We start from the raw sequence: 18,131 nt of genomic DNA on the forward strand, positions 1-18,131 counted from the left end.
TCCATAATGGAGTGGATGGAGCCTGAATCTACTTCCATTGTGCATGGTGACCCCTCTGCCAGCAGTGTCACATTAAATTTTGTGGCACTGTCGTTGCTTGTGTGGGTGATTGTGGTTTGGTGCACCGCTCCGCTGCGAGGATATTCATCATCTCCACGCCTGGACTGATACGAGGACCGTTTGGATGTCCTCTGGGTATCCTTGCGATTTTCGCGGAATCTTGGCCTGGGTGGTTCGGGGGCTGGATCTGCTGCTCTGCAGGCCTTGGCTATGTGTCCCTCTTCAGGCAACAACGGCAGGCCGCGTCCCTCCATCTGCAGTTTGCTCTGGGGTGGTCACCCTTGCAGCTGTCGCAGCGTTCCCCCCGGTCGCCATTTTGGGAACTTTCCCACTTTGGGTGGCGGGAAACCTTGTGCATGGCCATTTCCTCATCAGACTCAGATGGCGTGGCAGAGTCATCTGAGGAATTTTGGCCTGACTTGTGGATCTTGTGGATCCCCCTCGCCTTCACCATCGCGGCAGCCGCTTTCTCGGATGTCTCAGCAGCTGTCACTTCCTCAAGGACTTCCTTGAGTGGGATCCTCTTGCGGCTCAGGAATTTCTTCTGGAGACCCACATCCCGCATCCCAAAGACGATGCGGTCTCGGATGGCGTTATCCACATTGTCAAACTCGCAGTTTGCGGCGATTTGACGAAGTGCGGCCATGAACTCTTTGATAGATTCACCTTCCCGTTGATTCCTCTGTTGGAAGGTGAATCTGTTTGCAATCGGGGTTCCTGTGCATGTATAGTGTTCCTGCAGGACTTCCTGCAGGTCACTCCAGGACATCTCTTCTATATCTCTGGGTGCCACGAGGTCGATGGCCATCTCTAAGACGTCAGAACCGCAGTGGGCCAGGAAAAGGGCTCGCTTGCGATTGTCATCGAGGTTTTGGTAGCCGTTCCCTCGGAGAAATTGTCGGAATCTGATCATGTACGACCTCCATTTCTCTCTTGCCAGATCGAATGGGTTCAGCGAAGCGATCGGTGCTTGCGGGGTTGCCATTCTGTAGGATGCCGCGGTTGAGTGACTTCAGCTCGGTTAGGCGATCGTGCCATGCGGTCTTGCTCTGGTTCTCTTCTCTAGTCCTTCGTCGCCAGTGTTAGATTAGGTGCCGAGAAAGAAGACGTGACCAGCTGGATACATTTAGCAACTTTATTGGAACAGTAACAGACTGGCACTGTGCTGCCGGAGCTCTCCTTATATTCGCTCCGGCAGACGCACCGCCCCTATGACAGCTATTCAAAACTCCCACCGGAGGATTCAAGCCAATCCCGGACGGATGTCCTTATAAGGACATAACAGTATATAAAACAGTAAACAAGTTCTACACATAAAGAAAAGGGAGGGCTACTTTAGCATGAGATCATTTCTATGCATTTGAGTTGATTTTATTAGACTACCTTAAGTGGGGAGACTTAGATATTTATTGGTGATAGTGGGTCACTTGACTGGATGGGTTGAGGCTTATTCAGCCATGAGAGCCACTCAGCAGTAGTCACCAAAATTATATTGGACAGATAATACCTAAATATGGGGTAGTAGAAGCTATAGACAGCAATCAAGAGGCTCATTTTACTGCAAAAGTGGTTCAATTAATCATGGAGGCAGTGGGAATGTCATGTTCCGTGGAATGCAAAATCGTCTCTGCCGTGAATCAAATCTTTACCCTTGGCCTTGCCTTCTGAACTGAAGTTTGGATTACCACACTTGGATAGAATGGGGGAAATTCCACAATTTGAAACTAAAGATATGTTTGTAAAGAACTGTATACTTGGCCTCTCCTCTTCTTTATCTTACCTCAGAAAAAAAAGGACTACTAAATCAAACCCTACCTCTCAATTTTGCTGTTCATAAGTTCCAGACTGGTGATTGGGTCCTGATAAAACCTGATGTATGGAAAAACTTAGCCAAGCCTGGGACAGATCCTATCAAGTCCTGCTGACCACTGAAACAGCAGTCCAGACTAAAGACAAAGGGTGGACCACTACACCCGTGTAAAAGCACCAGTGGGAGAACTTAAAGAGTGGCAAGTGATTCCTGGAGAAGACCCACTGAGAATAAACCTTTCCAAAAACTGATGTGGTCATTGTGGTATGAATGGGTTTTGTTTGTGATTTTTCTCGATGCAGGAGTAGCAACTTTTTGGTCTTTCCGGCCTGAGTGGTGGCCTCTCTTATTCCATCTGAAGATCCCAAAAGAAGCTGTGCAACTTCACACTCTCCAGATTGTGTTGGTTCTGTGATTGTAACTGTATCACTGAATGTTGTTATTCTTGTTGTAATTATGAACTTATACACGCCTATGGGGAATAATGGGACACTGTGCTTGTGTAAATTGTAAATTGTGTAAATTGCTGTGAGCCGCCCCGAGTCCTTCGGGAGAAGGGCGGCATATAAATATTATCAAATAAATAAATAAATAAATAAATGTGCAAGGGATTGCTCCCCATAGTAACTCTATTCACATATATATATATATATGGGGCATTGAATCAGATCAACCTGACTTGAACAGAGTAGTCCTAGGAGATAGTAATATCATACTCCCTGAAGATATAGAATGGATTGATATAATGCAATGGTTCAATATTTGGGATTAATTTTCTTATGCATAGGACTAATATGAGGGGAATATCATGCAATGATAAGTGTGAAAAATCATATTACATGTAAGGGTGTTTTCTTTGCTGTCACTTTTCAGTCTGGAATTAACCTGATACAACCTAGTAACCCATTTGAAAATATAACTAGACTGAGTGGGTTATGGACGGATGTGATAACTCTTAATTGGCATGTTCCAGATGGCTTATATTGGATAAATGGAAAGTTTGCCTATGTGCAATTGCCTAGCCGATGGTATGAAGCATGTGTACTAGGAACTGTGAAACCTATTTTTCTTCCTTTTTCTACTGCCCATACAACAAGGTGAAAGACTGGGTGTACCTATTTATGAGGAAGTAGGCCACAAACAGATGACTGGCCTCCAGAAAGAATAATTTGGGTATACGGACCAGCCAGAAGTTGGTATAGAACTCCCATTTATATGATGAATACAATTATAAGGTTACAGCCAATGATTGCAATGATAACTAATGCAATTGCTAGTGCTCTAAATTTTTTAGCTAAACAACATACTCTGTTGAAAACAGCAATATCCCAGAATAGACTTGCTTTACACTATTTGTTAGCAAATAGTGTCCACTCCTCGTAATATGCCTGCAAATATTATGATTCTTTAAACGATCCCCACTAAATATGCACCCCTCATTCACCACAATGGAATGCATCCCATCGTTTAAATAAAAGGAAAGAATGAAGGGGCATAATAATAATAGAACAGGTAGAATTGGTGGTAATCAGTAGAATTGGTTTGACTTGCTGTTTTGCTTCTGTAAGAATTGCTTTGCTAAGAATTAGAACTGCCTCTGCCATTTGTTTCTACCAGTGATCTCACTTCTATGTTATGTTATTCAGTATCATTCCGTATCTGGTGAATAGCTCAAGAAGTTGGGTTGCCATCCACCCACCCCCTTCCTTGCTGCACTGCCAAAGGAAGGGATGGGCCAGGGGGCCAGAACTGGGTACTAAGCTAATGTCTCTGAGGGTATAAAAAGGACGCCATACCTTCCCCAAGGTGTGGCTATCTCCTCACATTCATTGTATCTGTATGTTCTGGATATAGTTCCACCCATTATTTTGTTTTTGGCCATAAATAAAATCTGCTTCTTTTTGCAAGCCTCGTCTTGAGTCTCTCTCTTTGGTATTCTGGTGACTCAAGTATGTTTTGGGACCTTACAAGCAGATAGATACCAGTTGTTATATCAGGCAGTTTGTAAGCAAAAACAGGAATCAAAGCATTCAGGTTCTTAGGGCTTTAACTATTAATACATTCATTTTTGTATCTTGCTATTTTATGATCAAGAACAAGAACTTATTGATGAAGTTCAACCATATGATATTTTCATGTTTCCAATATTGTTGCCTGGCCTAACACTTCCTTAGTTGAGTATGGCTTAACGTAGACTTTCTTTCCTCTGGTGAATACATCTATTATTATATATGTGTTTACCAATGCAAAAACTTGCCCTGTATACTTTCCAAAAGTAAAATCCAAAACATACAGCATGATTTATTATTCAACCCACATTTAAGGTAGTATTTTTATAAACCTTATTCAAACAGATATAGAAAAAATATGAAAAGCAGAATTAAACCTTCTGGAAGGCCTCTGCTTTTTCTCTATGTGTAGCTGTCATTTTGGGATATTATCTGAAATTCAGCCAGTTTATTTTTAATGACCCTTTCAATTATTATCTTTATATCAGTAGCATCATAGGCTGAAATATTATGATTTGATTTAGAAGGGAACCTACATTATTAAACAGATACATCAGTGAAAAAGATGAGTTACCCACTGATATCAATCATTCAGTCACACCTGATTTTTTACACAGATGAACGTGTATGATATAATCGCTGAAAAGTCATCTAAATTTATAGTTATTATTCCCAAAATACTTGCCTGTGTTTTGTTTTCTGAAAGAGGCATTTCTGTGAAAGCACTGATACTTTTGGTAGACAATCCTACAATATTTCCGAGATCATTCTTGAGGCCATCAACATTTCGGAACAGATCTATGATCATATCTTTAAAACATCACAGAACAAAAGTTTAAAATTAAAAAGTCTGTTTTGCTCCAGCTTTCAGAAAATACTATAAACAGAACACTTAAAAGATGATTTGCAAAATAAAAGTGCTTATGCTACAAAGTAATAAAGTGAATAAGAAAATATTCAAAACATTTATTTCCCTATTTAAAATTAATTTGTATTTTTATTTAAAAGAGAAACTTGATCCACATACATTTTCAATTATTTGGTACTCACATTTAGGTAGTATTTTTTTAAAATAAATAATATCTGTTTATTTTTAAAAAAGACTATTTTCATACTTCTTCAACTTCATCTGACTCTTTCATTTCAGAAGCCTAAGATATACATTTTTTAAAAAATGAATTTTAATTTCCCTTCTTGATTAAATCGTATCAACTGAATATGTTTGGTGATCAATATGTTCTATTTATTTATTTCTTTACCAGTATTGCTGTAATTAATTAAAATTCAAAACTTTAAAAAAGTTTCTCATCAACAAGTTGAGCAATTCCTATTAATGCAGATAATATTATTAGTCAGTTACTGTATTTTCTGAATAGATATGGACAGCTCATTTAAATCTCTTTAGAACAGCAATTGATTTCCTTTGGGGTTTTTTTTGGTGGGGGGGGGGTTGCCCTCAAGTCAGCCTTGACTCCTGGTGACTACACTGACAAGTCCATGCAGGTTTTTGGGCAACATTTTAGTACTGTAAATGGTTTGCCTTCTTCCTATGACTGAGAGAATGACTGGCCCAAAGTCATCTAACCAACTTTGTGTTTAAGACAGGACTAGTCCCACAGTTTCAGTTGGTTGCAAAATGAATATGTCAGCAGTTTGTTATGACTTCAAAAATGCAAGTATAGTTGCATCAATAAGTAAAATTTCCAGTTTTGGAGAATGAAGCATTTTGAATCTGATTCAGTTAGATGTCACCTGGACTTTGGTGTCCAGTTTGAAGTATGACAATTTAAGAAGGATTCAGAGAAATTAGAGCAGGTTCAAAGAAGGGTATTCACATGCCCACATTCACATACAGATTGAAGGAACTTCATATGGCCAGCTTTGGGAAAAGACAGTTTGAGATAGCCATACCATCCATTATGTGTAGAATTTGTTGGAACACTGTGGCTATTTACACAGTAGATTGTTAGCTCAGTTATTTGTTTGATCTTATTTCTGAGTGGCCTTAAGAGTATCGTGTTATGTTCATCAGATTTGTAAGCATTTCATAGAAAAACGGGATTGGAAGGGACTTTCTACTACGACCTTCTGCTCAATCAGGAGACCTTATACCATTCCTGACAAATGGTTACCCCAATCTTGAAAACTTCCAGTAACAAAGCACCCACAACACTGGCTAATTGTTCTCATTATCAAGAAATATATCTTTAATTCTATGTTGGATCTCTCTTTGAGAGATCTCTCATTACTTTTTGTCCTGCCTCTGATGCTTTGGAGAAGAGGTTAACCTCCTCTTCTCTGTGATAGCCCCTCAAGTATGGGAAGATTGCTATCATGTCACACCCTAGTCCTTCACTTCACTAGACTAGACATACCTAGTTCCCTTAACCATTCATCGTACCATTCAGCCTCCAGACTTGTTATCATCTTTGTTGCTTTTCTTTGTACCTTTTTTAAGGACCTCAGCATCTTTTTTATATTGTGATGACAAGAACTGGGCACAGTATTCCACGTGTAGCCTCACTAATGCTGTATTAAAGAGATACTATCCCTCTGTTGATACCTCCTAGAACTGCATTGGGTTACCAGCAGCACATTGTTGCCTTATACTTAAATGGTGATCCATTAGGACAGCTAAATCCCTCTCGGTTACTACTGTTGAACCAGGTACCACCCATACTATACTTGTGCATTTGATTTTTCCTGCTTAGGTGCAAGACCTTACTTTTCTCACCACTGACCTGCATCTTATTGGGCGGGGCCCAATGCTCCAGTCTGTCGAGATCCTTCTGAATATTGAGTCTGTCTTCTAAAGTGTTGGCTATTCCTCCTCGCTAGGTATCATCTGCAAATTTCATGGGTTCCCCTTCTGTCTCTTTGTCTAAATCATTTACAAAGATGTTGAAGAGTACTGGGCCTAAGATAGAATCCTGAGGTACCCCACTGCATACTTGTAGATGTAGTTCCATTGACGACTGCATGTTGAATGCTGTTGGTCTGCCAGTTGCAACTCCATCTATTGGTGATGTGGTCTAACCCACATTTTTCTATCTTATAAAGAAGTAGGTTGTGATCTGATTTTCTGAATGCTTTTCTGAAGTTTAAGTAAATTATGTAAGTAAACAACATTTTCAGAGTGTTGCTTACTTTGTCTGTTTTTAACTTTCCACAAATGACTTAAATGGCTCAATTGCACTCTTCAATTTGAGTCTGTGTATTCTGACTTAGGCTTCCTGAGACAGTAACCAGCACATGCTTAGTCCCAAAAACCCTCTTTTTATTTCAATGGCTGTGAATTATGTTCATTCACTGCACGTAATGAGTCACAAATAGTTTGTAAAGAGTCTGACAGAAGTCTGCCACAGTCTTTTGGGATAAAGCTGATAAGTACCCGCCTTTATCTTCCTTGACCAGCTGCCAAAGACCTAATTGGCAATTAGCTTTGCAAGGCCACATGGAGCACAGAGTCAAAACAGAGCTTCAGAATTCAAACCGACCAGGACGGACAAAGTTGCTTCCTGCAAAGGCTCACATGCCTTTGCTCCTCCTTTATGTCTTATGGGAGGGGGTTCATGTGCCTTTGCTCTTCCTTATGTCTTATGGGAGGGAACAATCATCTCCAAGCCCTATTCCTTTTGTTTTAACTATTCTTGCTTTCTGGCAGCTCTGCGCATGCGCGCAGTGGGAACAGGCTCCCCCTGTTCCTCTGCCTTGCTGATGTCCAACTCTGGAGGCAGCACATAACTCCCAGATGGTCCTGGCCCCCTCTCTGCCTCCAACGCAGAGCCCTTGTCTGAGCCTTCCCCAGACTCCAGGACTGGCCCATGTTCCTCCCCAACCTCCTCACTGTTCGATTCTGCTGCCAGCTCTGCAGGCCATCACAACACTGTGATTCCAAATTGAAATAAGGATGTGGTTTTATATCTCTGAAGAGGAGACTTTTTTTTCTCCTAACAAAAATGTTGAAACATATCCAGGGCACAATCAACATTTACAAATAGAGAAAATATGGGAGTAGAACTTCCTGTAGGTAGTTTGGGCCTAACCCATGTATGATTTTACTGGGGATTTTTACCTCTCAATCACCCCTCTCCCCAAATACCCCAGCTCAGTAAACATCCAAGAATAATGCTAGAAGTTTGGAGAAACACCACTAACTACCTGGGATACTGCATCTGGTATACCCCATCTGTACTTCCTGGATCACGTTCTTGGACAGCCTCTAAAAAACCTGACATTGTAGCAACTTCCTTCTCCTCATCACTCATTATTCTGGCATTTGCAACAGGGCTTTTGGTCCATTGTAATCCTTAGCTCTGTTGCAGTACGTTGGTGTTTAGGGAACTAAGGATTGCAAAGGACCAAAAGCCCTATTGTGTTATGGCTGGCATTTGGGGAGCTAAGGATTCCTAGGATGCCTTAGTTCCCCAAATGCCGGTGTAATGCAACAGGTTTTTTGGTCCATTGTAATCTTTACTTCCATGAATGCCAGTTTAGCACTCTATCCTATGAAAGAAAGAAGCTGCTTTGCTGATTTACTCCACAAAGCACAAACATTTCCTTCTCATGCTGAATAAAAAGGTTGTGCTGACACTGAGAACAATGAAACTACTTTGCCCAGAACAGCAGCTCAGGTTTTAGCCCCCACTTTACAATTTTTCACCTCTGATTGGAGATTGGTAACCCAAGGCACTTCCAGGCCTATTCTCTTTGTCCTCTCAGCAAACGCTGGCAATTTTTGGTGATAGAGTTTGTGGCATTTCACCCATACTAAATTAAACCTACCATTTACAACCCCACCAAATTTTTAAAAAAACTATCTTTCAAATGCTGTCATCTTGTTACTGATCCACCACCACCACCACCACAGCCATTCAAGATAATAAAAAAAGTAGGATATGTTTCTGGTTATAAATCAACAAACAAAATTCATAATCCATCTGCCGATCTTATCACATTTATTTCAATCTAAGTTCTCCAAAAACATTATTTTAAAATGTTAAAGGAAATAGGCAGAAAATGTAATAAAAAAATTTTATCCATACATAATTGCTGAAAGCAAAGATTACCTCGTTTTCTGGAATGTGGTGTAATCTTAGTGATATTCATTATAGAAGTCAAGGAAGAAATATGCTTAGAGTTATCACGGAAGTATTTAAGTTGAGGGACATTTTCTTGTAACCTTTTTAAAGAAAAGAAAAGGAGTAAGTATTGGCCCTCTCAAATAGATACTTGCTACAGATTATATGCAAAGAATCTTACCACTTAATTTGTTGCAGAAGCTTTTGGGGATTCCCAACAATTATTTCCTGAAATTGTTGGGAGAGTCTTCTGTGGCTAATTAAATTGGACAGTGCCCGATCACTTTGGTTTCTACTGTGAAGAAGCTTCTTGTGGAATTCACTTTGACTGCACAACTCAGCAAAACTAACATCAGGGAGCTGGCATGTTTGCTGCAACCATCTAATGCTCTCGAAATCACAAAGGAGTGATATTAAGTTTTGCAGATGGGTTAGCTTTAAACAATCAAAACAGAGACAAAATTAATCACAAATGAATAATAAAAGGCAATGAAAGAAATCTAGCCAATATTGAAGGGAAATACTATTTTTTAAAAAAATTTGATTTATATGCCACCCTTCTCCGGAGATTCAGGGCAGCTTACAATGCGTTAAGCAATAGCCTTCATACTTTTGTATATTTATACAAAGTCAGCTTATTGCCCCCACAAACTGGGTCCTCAATTTACCTACCTTAGAAAGGATGGAAGGCTGAGTCAACTATTTCATGACAATGATGGAAGCTTTTGCATATAATCAGGATTGGTTTCTAGGTCTAGGCAAATAAGGCAGTTGCCCAAAGTGCCAAATTTTAGGGGACACTAAAATTGAAAAGACTTCCAAAATACACAATATGAGTATAAAATATAATAAGCTTTCTTTGTTGCTTTAGAACTTTTTTTCCCTGCACTTTTTGATATACTTATTCATAAAGTCACTGGAGTGGTAGTGAGCAACAAATGTTGCAAGTTATGAAAAAAAATATTACTATAGCTATGGACCTCAGAAAGTTGATAATATTACTGGAGCAAGACAAAGGTCTGGCAGGAAAATACTAAGCATACCTGTAAACCAGTAAACTTACACAAGGCGATCTATATATCCTACACAAGGATGCTTTTAAAATTCCTAACAAAATTGAAACATGAACGAAAAAGTAGGGGGCACCAAAATATGATTTTATCTAGCTCCTTATGACTAGAGATGATCCTGATAAAATATAGGGTGAAAAACTACTTTCTTCTAGCTCTGAACAGTAAGTTCAGCCCCTTTTCAGTTCTGCTCCAAACTGCACTCAGTACAGGACTTCAGATGCATAGCTGAAGAAACAAGGGGATGGAAAAATTTGGAGCAGAAAAGTAGCAGGTAGGGTACACTTCTCTGTCCATTTCCCTAGCAATGCTATTCTACAAAAAGCAGCCAGCTGAGCTTCAAAAACTTGTTACAGTAAACGTGCACTTTCATATTATCATTGGTATTTTTCATATCCAAATGATACACTTACTTACTTTTAACATCAGAATCTCCGGAACTGTGGCAAAAGAATTTTGAGAATTAAAAAGAACTCCTTTTAGCTTTCTTATTTTTGGAGGAAGAGTACAATTTTCTGTAAGAAACAACACCATTTGTCTTTTGTAATACATTTTTTATAGATTTCCACTATCATTAATAAACTCTGCAAGCACTTTGAAAACCAATGAAAGCAATATTGTTCCAGCAAGTGTTTGTCTCTTAGATCAGTTTACTGAATGGCAACTGAGATATATTTGATTTCTATAGTTTAAAATAGTTGTGAAAGAATTCTTCCCAGAATTCGGGGGGGAAATATACTTAACCATCATGAGCTGAATCAAGCTTTAAAAGAAAGATGTAGGAATCAAACCCTCACACACACTAAAAAATACTGCAGACCACTCTTTTCTTTATTACTCCATTTCATGTTTCAGCTCTTTTCAAGCACAAATAAAAACAATGTTTATATTGACTATATTATATTCCAAAGAACATTCTAAGGTTCATCCAGGGAATAAACTTTCCAAACGAGTACTCCATCAAATGTTTTTATCAACTTTAGAATATTATTTGTTTCATCAAATAGCTTTTCCTTTGAATGAACATCAGAACATACTTTCTTTTTTTAGGTTTAAGCTAGAACCATTATCACAAAATAAAATGCCTGAATGTAAAGCATTGCAAATCCATCTGTTTTTCTCTGTAACTTTTCAATTCATCAACTTCTAGTGGCCCTGCCGTTCTTTTCTTAAGACAAGTACCCAATAATTTTTTATGAAATTATTTATATCTATTATTATATTTTATATTTTTATAACATACTTTATTCATTAAATATGAAACTCAGTCAACTGAACATTCAAAAATAAAAATATTTATTATTATTATTATTATTATTATTATTATTATTATTATTATTATTATTATTATCTCTTTTATTCATTAAACATGAATCTCAGTCAACTGAACATTTAAAAATGTATCACAAGTATCATTGACTGGTGCTGATAGTTTATATGGTTTGCTTCCAGCATCCTAGGTATCAACCAAGTATCTTCTTAAAATGTATAATGTTCTCAGTAGTGCAGTTTTTTGCAGTTCCACTGATGTTATTGCAGGAAGCTGCAATTTCTTGATGTATTTTGTAAAATTCTTGGACATGGTACCAAGTGCCAAGATGACAATGGGTATCACTGTTACATGTTTAATCCATAATCACATAATTTCGATGGCCAGGTTTCGTGATTTTTTCCAGTTCTTTTTCTTTGACTCTGGCTTCTCCTGGTACAGCAATATCAATAAATTGTACGCTTCAGTTTTCAACAACTGTGATATCTGGCGTGTTGTGTCCCAAATGACAATCCATCTGTATTCGAAAGTCCCACAAGACCTTCACCTTCTCATTTTCGATGACTTTTGCCACATATGAGGCTTATGTTCCCATGACTTTTCGGATACAGGTAAATCGTATTTTTTACATAATGACTCGGTCATGTCTAGCTTTGTAATCAGTTTGCACAATTTTGCTGCACCCACATATTAAATGTGAAACAGCTTTCAACTTTGTCATTGCAAAGTCAGCAGTTTGGATTGTCAGTGGATTTTTGTATCTTCACTTTCATGACATTAGTTTGTAGTGCTTGTTCTTGAGCAGCCAGTATTAAACCTTCTGTTTCTTTCTTGATGGTTTCCGTCTTAAGCCATGCCTATGTCAAGTAGTTATCACATTTTCCTTCAATGTTTTTCAAGTGCTGTCTATGCAAAACTTTGGTTTTCCATCCATTTAATCATCCAGCTGTTTTATTATTTTTATATTATTATTGTTGTTGTTGTTGTTATATGATCTGTCACTATTACTGTATGTATGCTGAGAGCTTATGCACTGGCAATAAATTCCTTGTGTGTCTAATCACACTTGGCCAATAAAGAATTCTAATTCTAATATACTACAGTTACATTAAACCTTGTGTTACTATTGGTTTTGAAGTGTAAACAGCAGATGCATGTTTATTAAATGTGGGGGGAACAGACCCAGTAGTATTCCTCTTCATCAGGCTTCCTGGCTTTTATCTGGGTATGAACTGTCATCAGTATCACCATAGAGCACCCAGTTGCTATTAAACTCTTTCACAAGGGGAAGATTTAAAAACAAATGTATGCTATTATGGAAGTAAGTGTTACCTGATAATTCATCTTCTGACTCTTGAAACATGTTCATTATGCAAATGAAATATGATGAGACGTTACTATTATGAGATGATTTTAGGAAGACATTTTCAAATTCTGAAAACAGAAACCTGGGACAAAACAGAACAAAATAGTCTTATGTGAAGTCACACACATTAAAGAATGGTTTGCAATTAAAAGAAAGTCTTCAATTTACCTACAGTTTAATTCAGAAAATGTACCAAGAGAATAAATAATGGTTGGAAACTGACCAAGGAGAGAAGCAACCTGGAACTAAGGAGAAACTTCTTAACAGTGAGGACAATTAACCAATGGAACAACTTACCATCAGAAGTTGTAGGTGCTCCATCACTGGAGACTTTCAAAAAGAGACTGGACAACCATTTGTCTGAATTCAATTCAGTAGTGAGAAAAGTAAGGCTTTACACTTAAGCAAGAAAAACCAAATGCACAAATATAAAATCAGTGGCTCAACAACAGTAACAGTGCAAGGGATCTAGGTGACTTAATGGACAACCACTTAGTTATGAGCCAGCAGTGTGTGCTGCAGCTGCCCAAAAAAGCAAATGTAATCCTAACATGCATCAACAGAAGAATAGTATCAAGATCATGTGAAGTGTTAGTACTGCTTTACACTGCATAATAAGACCACACTTGGTGTCCAGTTCTGGTCACTACAATACAAAAAAGATGCTGAAGCCCTAGAAAGAATGCAAAATAATTAGGGGTCTGGAGCTAAACCATACACTGAATTGAGTATGTCTAGTCTAATAAAGAAAAGAATTAGGAGTGCATGAAAGCAGTCTTCCAATACTTGAGGGGCTGTCACAAAGAAGACAAGGTCAACTATTTCCCAAAGCAGTTGAAGGCACGACAAGAAGTACTGGGGGAAGATCCTTAAAGAGAGATCCAACCTAGAACTAAGGAGAAATTTCCTGATGGTGAGAAAAATTAATCAGTGGAAGGGCTTGCCTTCAGAAATTGTGAGTGTTTCATCACTGGAAGTTTTCAAGAAGAGATTGGACAATAATTTAGACAGAATAGTATAAGGTCTCCTGCTTGAACAGAGTGTTGGTCTAGAATTCTTCCAAGGTCCCTTCCAACTCTGTTATTCTATGCTCTAACTCAACACAAAGAGGAAATAAGAATAATTTCTATTTGATCAGAAAATGGATTTTGGTAATCATGTGAGGTTACCAAAAGATACTCAAGTGTACCAGTATATATGAATGCTCTCTCTGCTCTGTAGTGAAGTCATCCTGTCAATTATGCATAAATATACATTTTTAACAATGTATATGAACCAGACATCAGTAATTCTGCATCATTCTGAACATTTTATACAATATTATTTCTTATGTTAACCTCATCTCAAAAACATTTCTTTTCTGCTAAGAAGAAGATAATGAATTTCTCTTCATTTAACTAATTATGAAACACATTACTTACTGTGCAATCAAATTGCTTGGAGATTGTGCTTGTTCCCATTCCTTCCAAAACGTCTTGTTTAGAAGTGTTTCTGCAATCATCAGAAAAGGATGCCTAATATGATCAAATTTATATTGCAGCTCAGTTCTTTTTGACAGCAAATTTGGATCTGGATTTGCTTTAAGCTCCTTTAGCAAATCCAAATGATTTAAAATAGAAATACTGACATTAAATATTTCTGGAACTGATTTGTTGTTATCCGGAACTTTCCCCATCATTTCCAAGCCATATCTTGCATTCTCAGTTTCCGTGTGGTACCATTTGGACAACATAGTCCAAATTTGTGAAAAATTACTTTTAGATGGAATGGAGATTTCATCTTCATTTCTTTGTGGGGCATCATTCACAGGAATGTTCAAATATGCATAATCTTGAAGCTGCTTAAAGAATATTGCTAACTCACTCCAGTCTATTAATTTGTCAATGAAATTTTGTATATAATGTTCTGTTTCATTACCTGAAAACAGCACGGGGATTTTTGAAGGGTTATAAGTAACATCATTTATATCATCAAGAACTGGGATGAAACAAGTTGAATTAATTGATGGTAATTGTTTAGAAATTTTTGCTAAAGTTGCATACATCTCCTGTATCCAAGGATGTTGGAAATCAAAGAGTATATCCATTTTCAAAAGCAAACCAGAAGAAAATTGTAGTGATTTGATGATGCATAACAAGTCATTTGAAAAATGCACATTATTTTTTTGGTAAAGATTTATTAATTTTGTCTGCTGGAAATTTTTTATGGAGAAAAGTAAGAAGTCAATAAATGTTTGATTTGTTTTCTTTTCAAAATCCATGGAGGAGAAAAGCCGTTCACAATCATTTTGGTTATATACTTCAGAGAGAGAGAGATTTCTAAACAGCATTTGAAAAATTATGTGAATTATATCTTGAGCATTGCAATTATGTGGCACTCCCATTTTATTGGTCCAGCTATGTAATAATGGACTTAGAGTTAAATATAAGATATCAACTGTTTTTGTTTCAACTAAATTTCTATCCCCTAAGATTGATTTACTGAATTCCTTTTGAAACAGAAATTGTGAAAAACCATACAAGATGGCAATTTTTCTTTGATTAGTTTCTTCCAATTTGCTGTCAGAAAGTATAATTGCTCCTTCATTCAGTATGTCATAAATATTTTCAAAGGTTTTGTGACTATTATTACCCAGTGGGAGGATGGTTTCTAATTGACTAATGTTAAATTGATGCCTAAACCTTTGCTGAAATAACAGCTTCCTAACAACAATATTAATTCGTTCTGAAGTGTTAATATGTGGGTTTTCTTCATTATATTTTGATAGTACATAGGATAAAAGTTGAGTTAACCCTTGCAGTTCTGAGTTAAAATGAAAGCCAGAAGCATTATTCAGTAAAGAAAGATGTTTATGTAACGTACTTAAAAAAAGTGAGCTATGCATTACAGGTTGTAGTTCTGTATAAATATTTACAAAGGCCTTCAACTCATTTGACCAGGATTTTTTAGCAGTATTTTGGATTCTTTGTAGTAATTGTGAAAGATAAGTAATCAGATTTACATTTGTTTTACTATGATAGTTATTATGAGGGGTCAAGAATGGTTTCAGAATGGCTTTTATTACTGAAGATTTAAGAAAAAAATCTGTCAAAGGAATTTCTTCTCTTGAATCAAAAGTCCATAGTATTTCCATTGGAAATTGGGTAGTTGTTACAGACATCATCTTCTGGATAGTTTTCCATATCATTGTAAGTTTTAAGTTGATCCTATTTAAAAACAATTCATTTGATATTCTTGTAGTTTTGTTTAATATGTATTTGATTTGTTCTGGAGAAGGATCAATGTAGAAAAGTCTTTGAAAAAGAGCATTAAAAGGTGATAAAAAAGTATTAATATTTGTTCTAAAATAAATGTTGTAATCTATGTCAGAACTGGAATTTAGGAACAATCTTAACATATCTAATATGTCTTCTAAAGAGGAAACTCTTATGCCCCAGTTTAAAGTTTCAAGAAGTTTGCATGTTTCTTTTTCCTTGTTGGCTAATCCAATGCCAACAAGAATTAGTGCTTTTCTGGACATTTCTAGCAGTTGAATATACTGCTTTGTATTTGTCACATTCTGTTTTGAGTGCAATATTTCTGCAGTCTCACTCAAGATTTCTGAAAAATTATTCCATTTTGATTGATGAACAACATTTTTGCTCATTTGTAAAAACTTTGCTACAATCTTTTGGTGTTTATTATGTAGCAAAAAAGAAGACACAAATGTTTGATTCCAAAATGATGGGTTATCCAGGATATTTTGAATATCTGCTACTGTTCCTTTAAAAATAAAAGGATTCTGAATGTGTAAAGCAGAAATTTTGTCAATGATATTGCTAAGCAATGGTTCTCTGCAAGTCAGATTATGTTGAGACAGATCAAGAGAAAAGGCACTTAGATTTTTATCAATCCTTTCTATCCAGGAATTCTGTAATTTATGGATCCCAATTAATTTAGACAGAAAACTGGATGAAACTTCTAATAATTTGATGAGACATTGAAATTCACCTGATAAGTGTTTCCTTTTGTTTCCCTGGATTATTTCAAAAAGCGATGCCGATTTGACACTTTTTGTTGTAAACAATTGGGTAAACATATAGTCATAGGTTGTTTGGTTTTCAAAATCCAGAGAAGAGAAGAGAAAATTACATTTTCTTTCTCTTAAGGCTTCCTTTAGTGTGGAATTATTGACAAACACTTCAAACGCAATGAGATGGAAATCTTTGACAGTGCAGTCTGAGAATCTGTTGTCAGCCTGAATGTTTCCCATTTGAAGAAGGCTTGGTGCTAAATACAACAGTTGCAACATTTTTGCTTGTATTGAAGAATTATGCCACACTGGAGTCATATATAAATCCAGCAAAGGTAATGATTGTGAAAATCTGAGGAGGGTATCACTTTTGTTAATATTAAATGCTTCTATCTGACTGGGATCAGAAAGTATCTCTATACCCTTCTTAATTATCCGAAATAATTTCTGTACAGTTTCATTGTTGGTATTCATTAGTGGATTAACAATAAAAAATTCGCTGATGTACTTTTCCTCCAGGTCCTCTAACACTTGTAAACTTTTCAAAATAGTATTTAAAACCATTGAAATATTTGCTCCCTTGATGCTCCCTGCATCATGCTTTTCCAATAAATGGTTTACAAATTTAATCATTTGCTCAAGTTCTATTTTCAAAGGAAGTCCAAAGTTATCATGGTTGACGTACAGATTGTCATGTAATATATCTAAAATCTGTTTATACATAAGGATGTCTATATCACTCCATTTTGCAGACCTCAATTTTTCAACAATATGCCAATAAGTGTTGAATTCATTCCACTGAGATTCATTAATGGAATTTTGGATTTTCTGCATCAGGTTGGTCAGAGAAGAGATCAGTAGGTAGTTATGATTAGTCCTGATATTTGTTATGATACTAAATATTTTCTGAAGTACCAGGAGCTTCTCAGGAAAATTGTCAGCTGTTGCAGGTTTAAGCAGAAAGTTTACTAACAATGATGGCAATTCTTCCACTGAAGTTAAGTATTTTCTATATTTTTCAGGAAGGAAAGATAATTTGAGGACAGTGCTCATTTTAACACTTTGCCATGCCTTTCTGGCTTTAAAAATAATACTATTTAAAAATGTGATATCCCCAATGCTCCCATTTAAATTGTGGATATTTTGAGTTTCTTTTAAGTCAAATAATGGCATTTTCTTCAAGCTATTCTGGGAGTTTGTATTTCTTTTGAAATCCTTTAAAAAATAGTCAGTCTTAAAATCTTCATCAGCAAAATCAAGAGCTAAAAGATTCCTGTAATAAAAAGATAGAGAGTGCATCATTTATAACAGAACAAAGAAAATGAAAATGCCATGAAATACCATGAAATTTGTTTCCCCTTTCTAATACTGTTTTTATAACCAGTCTTCCCATTCACCTCCTCCTTACACCTTGCTTGCTTCTATTTTTAACAAATCATATTTTGCTATTAAA

At 36.7% G+C, this 18,131-nt stretch overlaps 1 protein-coding gene across 1 annotated transcript in view; it reads right to left on the reverse strand.

The window, feature by feature from the left end:
• ABCA12 (ATP binding cassette subfamily A member 12) overlaps nucleotides 1-18,131 on the reverse strand; it is a 344,530-nt gene that overhangs the window by 203,581 nt on the left and 122,818 nt on the right. The window contains exons 10-15 of the mRNA XM_034433493.3: nucleotides 14,088-17,951; nucleotides 12,633-12,748; nucleotides 10,448-10,545; nucleotides 9,142-9,395; nucleotides 8,949-9,061; nucleotides 4,565-4,689 (exon numbers count right to left, since the gene is read on the reverse strand). Of these exons, the coding sequence (XP_034289384.2) occupies nucleotides 4,565-4,689; nucleotides 8,949-9,061; nucleotides 9,142-9,395; nucleotides 10,448-10,545; nucleotides 12,633-12,748; nucleotides 14,088-17,951 (4,570 nt within the window). The remainder of the gene's footprint in view (nucleotides 1-4,564; nucleotides 4,690-8,948; nucleotides 9,062-9,141; nucleotides 9,396-10,447; nucleotides 10,546-12,632; nucleotides 12,749-14,087; nucleotides 17,952-18,131) is intronic.

The sequence above is a fragment of the Pantherophis guttatus genome, chromosome 1, assembly GCF_059756535.1.
Source record: "Pantherophis guttatus breed Tessera chromosome 1, ASM5975653v1, whole genome shotgun sequence".
NCBI lineage: Eukaryota > Metazoa > Chordata > Lepidosauria > Squamata > Colubridae > Pantherophis > Pantherophis guttatus.